The 12332-nt window shown below is 43.0% G+C and overlaps 1 protein-coding gene across 1 annotated transcript in view; it reads left to right on the top strand.

Annotated features, from left to right (window-relative positions):
• The window catches only part of LOC107187467, a 54474-nt gene extending 42449 nt beyond the window's left edge, over window positions 1–12025 (top strand). Inside the window, exons 2-4 of the mRNA XM_015575572.1 lie at window positions 9787–10961; window positions 11043–11453; window positions 11708–12025. Of these exons, the coding sequence (XP_015431058.1) occupies window positions 9787–10961; window positions 11043–11453; window positions 11708–12025 (1904 nt within the window). The remainder of the gene's footprint in view (window positions 1–9786; window positions 10962–11042; window positions 11454–11707) is intronic.
• The last annotated feature ends 307 nt before the right edge of the window (window positions 12026–12332 follow it).

Genomic DNA, 12332 nt, shown 5'->3' with positions numbered 1-12332 from the left:
ACGACAGTTTAAATCACTGGAAAGAAAGCTTGACAAGTCCCGTGGAATACCTGGGTACTATCAAACAAGCATCAAGAGGCTGAAATTGTAATGTAGTCTATTGTGATTAATTAAACCTCAAACTGAGCGATTATACAAGGTCTTCAGAGGAACAGAACTTTCCACAATATACCAAATGTTACACATAAATGACTAAAGATTCATTATTCGGGAATAACAGGTATTTAAAGATTTCGTAATAAACCGGTCGTGATTCTTCCAACTTTCCAATACAATTAAATCGCGTAAATTTTATTTATATACCTATGAACATTCCTCTAAATTACTCCATCAATATAATCTTCATGTCTCTCATTGGCCCAACATCACCGAACAAAAAAAAAGTAAAAAATTGAAGTTATTTTAATTCTTTAAACTTCATAGCAACATAGAATAGTTTTCATCCCAATCCTTTCGGACACCCTATACACGCTGACACTTGAACGTTCGCACATTTTCCAGCGAGCTACTCGACCGCGAGCGATTATTGACCACGATCTCCCGACAGAAAGCTCCATTGGAGCCCCTATTTAATCGGTATCCACATGATCTGATTTGGCCCGGCTAATTGACCAACTCCCGATGCACGGAAACACACGGAGACAACTCGACGAGGTGCCCCGGGCCGGGAATTTTAATTATTTCCCGATTGTTTCGGGGCGAGGAGGGGGGGGGGGCGGAATCAGGCAGAGAAGCCGGTCGATTTAGACACTCTCGTCTCCCTCGCAATCCCGTGATTTTAAAATATTCTTCTATCAGCGTTCCATACGCGCAACGCGCAGATTAACGTGAGCAACAGAGCCACGCATAATGCCGGGAACGCCGAAGGAGGAGAGGGTTGCAAACATACACACACACAGGCTGTTGAGCACACGCGTACGCTATGTTGTATTAATTTTCGTTTGCCGGCCTTTCGTTGCTTAATCGAGACTGTATTGTCCGGCAGTACAATCGAGTGGAATCAATCGATCGAGCGAAATTCCGTATTCCCCTCGAGGATAGTGCGCGTTCAAAGAATGGCCGCCGGCTGCCCGGTTACAAGTGCACAGAATCTGCGGGGGCCGGAATTCGTACGAGGGCGAGCACGGTATTAACGATAACTCGTCGCTCGTGTTTCTTTCGAGGTCTCGAAACCACACGGGAGAAAAGTCTCCCCCCTTCCCCTCTTCGATCGAAAGGTCGTTCCGATTTTTAGCGACGGAAAAGATACGATTCACTCTCCTAGAATGTTGTCCCGGAAACATTGTGATTGTATTTAAAAACAAGAAAAAATGGTCTGATACGAAAAACGTGTAAGATTGAAAGTATAGTGGATGAACATAAATATTTTCATATTCTAATTGAAACTGTCACGTGAAATATTTTTAATATACATTTCACGTTTTATATAATAAATAATTTATAGAAAACTTTGTACAAACATGTATGAATATGTATTTTCGTATGCATATGTAATCCATGTAGAAGCAACCCCCTTGTAACACGGCATTTCCATAACAAGATTCGAGAACTGGGGAAACCCCCGAAAAACACGGTATTTCTGCAACACAGTTTCGCTCCGAAACGGTTAAAGAATTGTGTAGACTAACGTAGTTGCGCACGATGACAAAAATATACAGTCCCATTTAAAAACAACATCAATGACCTTGAAATTTCGAAAAATATGATGTTGACAAAAAATGTTGCTAATCATAATATTTGCTCCTTCTAACCAAATAATATGTTCCCCTCACATTTTTTTTGTGTCTTCAAAAACAAGTGAGAAATTGAAGATGCTCACGTTAAGTGGGACACCCTGTATATAATCTATGTGACTCGTACAACACGGAACGTATCGCCCGTGTAACAAAAGAGTCTGCAGTCCTTCTTCCATTTTTCCATCCTCGAAAAAGGACTATACTCCCAAAAGGCCAAGAAACCCGTCAGTTTCCCTTGATACAAGGATTCAAGAGGCGAGGCAGAGAAACAAGGTAGCTTTCGCCAAGGCGCGATGGGAATTAACAGATCCGAACTGGTTGTAGCCAATGACCATTTGCCGAACTCGGTTAAATCCCGTGAACATCTCCCGTATTTCGGCTAGGAGTCGGTAATGCACAGAACTCCCGTCGAAACTTACACGCGAACCGTTCTTGTTCCGTCTAATTTCGCAAGCTTTGTATCCCCTTAAGGTCCAGTTTCAGTTACAAGCTGCGCAACACCCATAGAACAACGGTGAGGAAGGTCTGCCGACAGTGGCGGATCTCCGTCGTCGACGGATCCTCCTCCGACCCAGGACCAGTCTGGCTCTCACTCACTCTCACACACACACCGCCGTCGACGACCCCACGAGAGACCCAAATACGACGATACCTAGCGCGAGCAACCCGCCAGCGGAACGAGTGTCGTTACGCGGCTCGTTTTCCAGGTTTAATTAAATGACGTGCAAAACGCGCGCCTGGTATATACACACACACACAGGAGTCGGTTTTCTGGGCATCCGGGACGGCCGTACCGAGACAGGTCAACCGTAAACCAGAAATGCATGCTATCAGTCGCCCACGTATTAATATACTATGGTCGTTCCCGCAAGCAGCACACGTTTTTCCATTCCCCTATGAGGGAAAATTGCAAAATTTTCGATGATCGTTCGTCTTTGTTCAGACGTACAGTGAGAGTGAAAATTAAGTATACACTTTACAAAGGTGAGATTTGTGTAATACGTACTTCTGTACCATTTTACTGTTGCAAAATTGTTACAAAAAATGTTCTTGGCATTTTCGGGATGAATACGTAGCCAAGAATTTCGACGAAAACAAATTCGGAGATATAGCCACAATGTTTGGTAAATATCGTTAAACATTTAGATGTGTTATTTATATTAGCATGGAACCACGCAATGTACAAATAGTGCGCCGTGTTTCGTGATGGTTGTTGCTACTTAGGGTTAAGAATCTGGGAAATTGAAACCGACTGTGAAACACGATCCGAGTAAGATAAGAGTTGTTTTCATTTTCGAAAAATATCCAATACGAATGTGTATACCAGGCGTAAATATAGAAAAGCGGGAGGATACTTCGTAAAGTTTTAATTAAAACCCTGCCCCGTGGTTCGTACCAGGGGATAGAAAGTATGAGAAACATTGAAATAAATCGGAATTATATTTCAGGTATCACCATCGTTTCAACTTCGCATATAATCAAGGTCTATACCGTTGTCGAAAGTGCCCTGGTGTTGCGGACTGTCGTATTAAAAGTTAATGTTGCATGATAATCGACTTTTTTTTTCTCTTCATATTCACCGGCCGCATCTCGTCAATCTCGTTAACATATTACTGAGTTTAATTGCCATTCGCACACGATTTTGGAATGTCCTCGAATGTAAACGAAGAGGGCCAGCATGGTAAACGAAGACTCGAAAAGATAGAAAAAAATGTCGCGGTGCAGAACGATGGAGAGAGAGAGAAAAAAAAAGGAACAACAACGATGAATTAACGACGACGACGACGCGAACGCATTTCTAAAATGATCATCGTTAAAACCTCGTTTAACCGGGGTGATCGCATTACGTTCGTTCGCGCCTTTTTCGATACCGAATCGGGCATTTTAAATGGCGGGGGGTGGAGAGGGTCGGGCTTTTATAACGCGTAATTATAACGCGTATTCTCTCATCTTGATGGCGATGCGTAGCAGCGAACCGAAGGAAAAGCGAAAATACCCCCCTCCGTTTCGTGCGACCGCCGTGCGCGCGCGTAACGATGGTAATTACATACACGCGATGCGAAAGCGAAAGGGTCATTACACATGTACGCGAAACAGGGAATATACGGTTTACAATCTGACCCCTCGCAATTTTTTTATCCGGCTATTGTATTTCTACTTGTGGATCGCGCGCGGGATTGTAGCCCTCGAAACGTTACAAGTGCCAGGCGTTCAACAGTTTTGTCTGGATTCGAAATAAACGCACGATATTCCATCAATTTTGCGCACAGATGCGAACAAATTGGTACTACGAATGCTGATAAAACATCAATATGCCTGTGGAATGATACAAAATGGAGTAATGTTGATACTCGTATTATTAATCGAACAAGAAACGATGGATTTGTTCAAAGGATACAATTGGACAAAATTTCGATATTCGATCAATTCGAAATCTTAGTTCCAGGTGAACTGAAAGAAGATATTGCTCAAAAGAGAGTGTCGCTGCGACGGGGTGCTAATGCTTCAACTCAGTGAAAGAACTGAAATAAATACTACAGTTTGCTAAACCAATATCAGTTCGTCCAATACTAGCACCCAAGTTTGTTTTTATAAAAAACTTCACAGAAATTATCTTCGAGTGCTGCAGTGTATGATCCTTTAACCCCTTCGCACCGGTGCACGAGATATCTCACCACGTGATATCGTTCATGATATGCTTTGGACGATCTCGTGAAAGCATGCAATGAATAAAATCACGTGGCGAGATATCTCGTCCATCGGTGCGAAGGGGTTAATTGTTTTGAGCCGTGTAATATTCAGAAAATCATTATATTGCAACAAGTTGCGTCGAGGTAAGACCAAGTAAATCTGAACTTATCCATACACCCACGAGTGAACACGTAAGACTACTCTATCAAAAATGTTCTATCATCGCCTCTGCATACCTAAAAGACGATCCATCCAGGTGTCTCTCCTGGTCCAAGATTCGCACGAATTACCGACCGAGATACACGACAGAATTATAAACCGGGAACGCATGATTCTTATTCGCGAGAACTTTGATTAGTTTTCGCACAGTTGAAGGGACCTCAGGGTGGATCGGTTGACACCAAGGCAGAACAGAGGTAGCTTTAGGAATTCCGTTTGCGTCTACTTCGTAGTTGTCTCGAAATGGAAACTCCGCGTCCGTCACGCTTCCAAGTCACGTGCGTACGAAATAACGTAATCCGGGAGACCAATAGCCGCCAATTAATATTCCGTATCGAGATACCGATGAATCGGCACGACATTCGGGCCGAGCACGCCGAGAGTTTTCGTGTCGCGCCGCTACAATATGTTGCGCAACGCAGAAATCCAGTTACAATTTGCCGGACCGTGCGTACGTACATACGTGTATCGTTACGGGAACGAAAGAGAAACAGACGGTAATCAATCTGCGGGTGGAGGGGAGGTCAGAGGTGCCATTTGATATGCGGTAATTGTTACTTTCATCGGAGCTCCCCGATCGGTTCGGAGATTAGCTCATACTTTCGAGGAAATCTTGTAAAATGTAGTTACACGTGATGTACGGCTCTAATTAACTCGATTCAAGCCTTTTTTTTGTGACATGAATTATGAACCCGGGAGGAGGGGAGATAATACTTCAGATCAGAGATGGGAAAATTCATTATCCGGATAAAGAGTTTTGATTAACGAATAAAAGTTAAAAAGAAGTACTTCGGCATGTTCAATTCAGTAAACGTGGAAATTTTAATTTTTATAATATAGTAATGTATTTTCTTGAAAGAATAGATACTTTGGCAAACAATTTATTTAATCTCGTTAACTGTTTAAAGATAAACCAAAGTCACAATTTAATAATAAAATTTTTTACAAACAGTGTTATGCACACTGACAGTAATTAGGACATTTACCCAATACCAAAAGAAGACTTGTATAAGCAATTTTTTTAAGAATACTAAAATTCATATAAAATGGGACTTCAGACAATGCGGTAATATAGTGGGCATAAAGTATTACGAGGGTTAAATAATATGTTGTCGCACTCGAAGTGACAGAGCTGCTCGTGTAACACTTTCTATCGCGATAAACTTTAAAACACTTCGTACTCGTGAATGAAATAGGATACAAGCATCGAGTGTGAGATGTACAACAAAAACAAGAATTCGTTCGATCGACAGAGGTGATACAAAACAATCCTTTACAATCGTAATTCATAACTCCCGAATCAAACGGGAACAATAGCCGCGGACAATTGATATCAAGGCTGGAACAGGTAACGTCGATATTCGGAATAGCGCGAGGATAAAATTACTACGGCCAACAGGGTTTATTTATTGTACAACGGAGATAGAGGGGAGAAGAGCGGAAAAACGGTACGCTTTCGACGAAATAAAGCCGTTTCTCATCTGACGCGACGAAAACGAAAGTTCTTAACGAGTGAAAAATTACCGGGCGTCCACCTTTGTAGGAAATATTACGCGTACCTCAGGGTGGAGCGTGCGCCTCGACAATATAATTCATAGTCGGTTTAAATAGAGCACATGAGCCGAAACAATGCTGGGAAAACGGCAGAAAATTGCGACAGATAGAAGAATCGAGTATAAAAAGAGATATACGACGCAAAGTATTCCAAAATGTACGTGTAATTTAGCGAACTTATTAATTCTTCGTTCAGACGTCATCCCTACTTTCTTCCGTTCTCCCGTGGAACCACTCTAGCGCCCAATGGTGGAGGTGACGTCTAAACACTCACGAATGATTTACTGTACTTGATTTTTGTTTCCAGTAAAAATACTAAATGTTAATTATCAAACTGATTAATTTTTATTTTTAGTACCTCGTGGTTTACTTATATTTTAACAAGAAATTCAGGGTCCCTACAGACCCCATGCGCACACTTATGAGTTTTCCAGGGCGCCTATTTAAGGGTTAATCGATGTCTCTGAAAGCATACTATCATACAACAATCGTCAGCCATAAAAACTCCACTTTCAATCTCAAAAAGACACAACCCATCTGATCTCTAGAACCCCGTGCACAGTACAAAATTACCAAACCAGAATTTTGTATCCGAATATCTCGAAAATTTCTGATCGCGGTTCCGAATCCCAGCCAGTAGTCAAACAAAACGTTGAACGGTATCGGCGAATAATAATTCCATCCGCCGTTCAAACAGTCCGTTGGTTGCGCCGCTGATTCGTCCAAAGAACCGTGGCCCGTGATGGTTAATAATGAAACACACATTTCGAAGCACTACAGGGGATCAAAAGCGACCTCGAAGGTGGCAAATTAAAGAAATTACCCGGAACGACGAGGTAGGGAGAAGAGGTGTTGGCTTAACCCGAGAAACGTTAAATATTTTTCGAAAAATAAGGGAACGACGGTGTGTTTCCCCGAGGGGAAACGTTATCGAGCGCTTGATGTGGCGAGACCCCAAGGGGACTAAATGACGCCTTAACTCGTCGCCTGGAATCGAATTCGCAGCGAGAAAAAGGGTGGTTGGGAAAACGCGGAGGCAGAGACAACTCGCGTGCTCTCCAATGTCCACTTAGTCCCGAAGGTTCCTTGTGTACGTCTTTTATGCAGATGCAGGACAACATTCCCATCCGGGCACGGCGCTTTGTAAATTTTCAGGGCGAGCGCCTCTTAGGAGCCGCAGCCGCGGCACACGCGCTTTGCGGATTTTTCAATCACGTTCCCCGTACTGGCGGGATTAATAAAGCGGCACCGCGGGTACGCGAAGAGTTTCCAGACTCATTTCATGCAGAATCGAATTGGATTTCCAGGTCGGGGACGGTGTGTATCTTTCTATGTGTGTGTGTATATATGTGTGCGTGTTTGTGTGTGTGCGAGGAGAGATACGGCCGACGCGCGCCCGTCCCTTTGATGTGCGACGCTCGGATACCGTCGAGCTTTCTCTCAGTGATCCACCCGTTCCCCGCGCTTTGTTACATCGCCACTAAATAATCGGTTTATAAAAATTCATGGCAAGTCCAGCGAGCCGACGAGTTTATATCCGCCCACACGATTCCCCCCAATCCCCCACAGACACAAGCAATTGAAAAAGACTCGGAAAAGACCGAGGAGTCGACACGATAATTCGAGGTTTTATAATCGTCCAAGATTTTTCTGCTTAATCGTCTGATATGTTTAGAACGATGATTTATAAATATCAGTACAGAATTATCCCTCTATGGACGTATTGTTTGGGATTGGTGATGAAATTATAGAAAACGAAGGACACGATTTCGAGATGGTTTCTGTTTTCCGTCTTGTTATTGTTTCGTTACTATAACAATGTACGTCAAGAATACAAAAATAATAATACTGGAAAAATAAAACTGAATAGAAAGACGTTGAGAATATTGGAAATCATACAACTACCAAAATAAACTATTATCAAGGAGTGTTCATTCTGCTTTAATGTTAACTCTTGAATGGTAAGGTGGATTTTAAAGTCGTACTTGGTAAAGTGAGGTCGGATCCGACCAGAGCTTTTTTTTGCTATTTTCAGACTGGTAAAAATAGTTTTTATCTAGAATTTGTATTTTATTATCTCTGTTTATTTATATAACAAGGAATAATAATTGAGTTATAATAACATATCATGAATATTAAACGATTACTATATACAAAATATTTTAAAACAAGAATAATAAAAAAATAATAGAAAATAGAGTAAGGACAGCACAAGGAGAACTATAACTTTGCTCGGATACGACCCAGACCATACTATTAGAGGGTTAACAAAATCCTATCAAGACTTCTGCACTGATTCGACATAACCCAGTACTAACCAAGAATACGTAATAAACCTCGCGACGTTAAAACAGCGCATTAATCTTTCACGAGTTACTCAACGATACGATAAACTTTCACCCCTCTCCATCAAATAATCCATCGAATCGACAAAGGGGGATGTTCGATAAAAGAGAATTATCGATCGGTAAACATGCCATAATTGCAGGAATCGATTGAAGGAAATTCGATGAAACTGGCTGGCGTCACAGGAGGATTAGAACCGTTCTGCACGATCGAGAAAGACGAGGGATAAGGGGGAAAAGGTAGTTGGTGAGCGTACACGTAGGGTTGAGGGTTGAAGCCAGAGGGTAGAGCCGGAGGATTGGTACGTTTTTAGTGGTTGCAGCACTCGAACGTGCCAGAGCGAATATATCCTGCACGAGTGCACGCGCGCGCGCGTGCATGAACACCCACGGGGCTACACACGTGCGTGCGTTCACATACATCCCCGCACGGCCTTTATTCTTGCTATCACGGTGCACGTGCAAAAGCGCCGGACGGCTCTCCGAATATTTTCCTTCTAATTTAATTTCACCATCCGGAGTGCAGCGCACGCATTACTTCGCACGTATCCGGCAAAGAGGGAACAGATTGAGATCGAGAAAGGGGAGGGGGAGGGAGGGTTGGAAGAAGCGGTATAACGATGTACGCCGGTGATTTTTCAAAAGGCCGATTAGGAAACGTATCTCATGCGGTATAAGGAAATCTCACCGAGTCGAATTGATTTTTATCTTTTCCCCTGTAGCCGGGGGCGGCTGCCACCGAGACGTCGTAATATTTCGTACCCGTTGATTACTGGGGGTGAATCCTCCCCGTCTCTCTGGTGTCGAGCGACACTCGAAAACACTTGAATTTAGAGGAACCCCCACCGATACATTTATCCCAATGCCCGAACTCGTACGGCTGCCGCCACTTCCGTCACTTCCGACGCGCTAAACTATCCGGCTGTATTTTATGTATACCGTATCCGAAAGTGTCACCCCTGACCCTAGGAAGTGATCTAAATAGAGATTAATCGGATCATAATATTTTGATCTCATGGAAAACACTTGTTTTCCTGCCTTGTCCGTTTGACATTCTTGTAATGTTCCTTTCAACGCCCAGAATACTTTTGTAGGGGTTGGGGGATGGAAAAAGATTGAAGAATATGACAATAGAAACAAAAGAACTTGAACCACTTGTTTCGAGCTGAATATAAAGTGCTTTACCAATCCATGAATTCAAGTGGCCCATGTTAATCAGTTGACATTTATTTTTGTTACAGCATTGTCTCTGCAAACCTGCGCAACGTCCTCGTCGAACTCAACCTCGACGCAAGTTGCAGTGGAAGAAGAAGATGAGGAATCATTGCCACAGATAACACTGGACGAGTTCAAAGAAAGATACAGGAGGCTGATACCGTACATGACTTTCTACGTTGCGAACAATTACGTAAATAGTCAGACTCCGCTACCGCAAGTCACCGAGAAAGAGTACCAAAGCAGTGCCTTGGTGAGGCAAAATCAGCAACCCCTCGTTAGGGTAAACAACGTAGCGAGAAAAGTGAACTTTCATCGCGTAATTCCTCAAAATCACGATCAAAAATTTGTCCCATCTGTGCAATACGATCCTCACAGTTTGGGAAGCGATAATAACTATTTCACACCCGTGAGACACACTGCTAAAAGTGGTCACGACGATCATCCGGCGCCGTACCAAGTTTATCAGGATCGCAAAGTAATTTATCCCGACATAATACCTTCACCCAGTCAGATTACACGCAAGGAGCACAGGTATTACACAAACCATGTGAGACCGTTACGACCTTACACGACAAATGGCAGAGAACACCTGCCCAGGAAACAATTGACCAAACCAGTCCACTCTAACATTCGGGATGACTACGCGTTGGATTACAATGTCAGACCAACTGTGAATGGAGTTCATTATCCCGCGATGGACTTCCATGGACACCGACCAGGTCTACCGCCTGCATACTCCACTGTGTCAACGCTCGCGCCAATCCAAGGAAAGCAACTCCCAACGATTCACCAATTAATCCGAAATCCGAATATCAACCTCGAGCAGATAGTCGAGAGTCTGCACCTGAGCGAACGCTTGCCAGAGATGCTGAACAGAGACAACATTGACAACAGTTTAAAGACCCTGGCGGAGATACTCGATATCCTTCATAGTAAGAAAACAGATGAATTCCCGCAGGTCCAACAAGCTCCTCTGACCCCATTGGTCAAGGCACCGTCGAGATTACCTCAGAAGGTACCGAACGTCAAGCCACGGCCACAGTCGCGACCAAAAGTGATCACCGAAACGCGATTCCAAGCAACCCCGAATCCTCTGTATCTAACCGAAGATCCTGAGCGTTACAAGCTGACGTCCTACGAGGATGAAATAAATCCTCTGCCACCCCCTCAACCGAGTTACGTAGAAGACAGCCTAAATAACCAGAAACTTGAAACGAATTTCATGAGAGACCAACTAAGCAACCACAACCCTGAATCGAGCTACGTTGGGAACAATCTAAATAATAAGCTGTTGGAATACTATACCCCCGTAGTTCAGGATGTTCCAGCGAAGAACAAAGACGTGTTCCTGCCAACTATCAGGCCCCATGCGAATCATCAAAGCCCAAGCGACGGCCCTACCGAGAATACATACGAAATCACGGAGGATCTTGGCGAAGATGTATTGCAGCAGGATCGATACACCCCGTCGTCACCAGCGACCACGGAAAGTCCAGTTTACAGTTACACGAAGCCGAATGAGATTTCAACCCCGAAATACAGTGTCCCGCAGACGTCGGTGAAGCATGGAGCTACGCAGGGGGAAGCTCACGTTGATTATCCAGCTTATTCTACTATACCACTGACGAACTTCAGTTGCAAGGAGCAACGATATAAGGGATTCTTTGGGGACCCAGACACTGGTTGCCAGGTAAAATTATGAATATTGCTTATACAAAATTTGATAGTGACTTTATCAGGTGGGACAATTATGTTCCTCATCGGCCAGAATATGAGTGAGATCTAATGACAGTTTATTCTAGGAATCGTTAAAGGGGTACTCTACTGTAGAGGGTTAAAAAAAATCGATTTTTTTGCATTAATTCATAGCTTGTGATGTGACAAATATGTCTGCAGAGCGTTTTTTGAAATTCGAATTATAATAATTTTAATATTTATTTGCAGGTATGGCATTACTGCGATCTGAACGGCGGGAAATCGTCATTTTTGTGCCCGAACGGTACCATATTCAGTCAAGTGGCCCTAACGTGCGACTGGTGGTTCAACGTTAAGTGCGAGACGACCACGCAATTATACGTATTAAACGAACGACTGTACAAGTACATACTGCCGGTAATGCCAAAGTTTCCCGAGGACTTTACCGGTCCGGAAGTGGATCGGTATTTGGAGCTAAAATTCAAGGAGATGGAGGCGAAACTGAAGGAAAAACTGAAGAAGGAGGAAAAGGAAAAGCTCAAAGATAAACCAGAGACAGAAAAATAAGAGGAATGATAAATACGTAGCTTGTAGTTAAATTATTCTAATTTTGTCGATTTATGCGTAACGCGTATCGAACCGATCCTTATTGCCATTGTTTGTTATAAATAGCAACAAACTGTAAGTTGTGTGCATCGCATCGTTGTATGAGGACGAATTTTGTGAAACATAAAAATGTGCAATATGTATGCTGTAAGTTTTTTGTGTGTGATTTATGTTTAGCGTATTTTAAGGATAATTCGATCCGAGATCTCTGTATAAAAGATAATCAAACTATCCTGTTTCACTGAAGTATGAATATAACTATGACGTC

This window comes from Dufourea novaeangliae, unplaced genomic scaffold (genome assembly GCF_001272555.1).
Source record: "Dufourea novaeangliae isolate 0120121106 unplaced genomic scaffold, ASM127255v1 scaffold89, whole genome shotgun sequence".
Classification (NCBI taxonomy): Eukaryota; Metazoa; Arthropoda; class Insecta; order Hymenoptera; family Halictidae; genus Dufourea; species Dufourea novaeangliae.
This window is presented reverse-complemented; position numbering and strand designations above follow the sequence as displayed.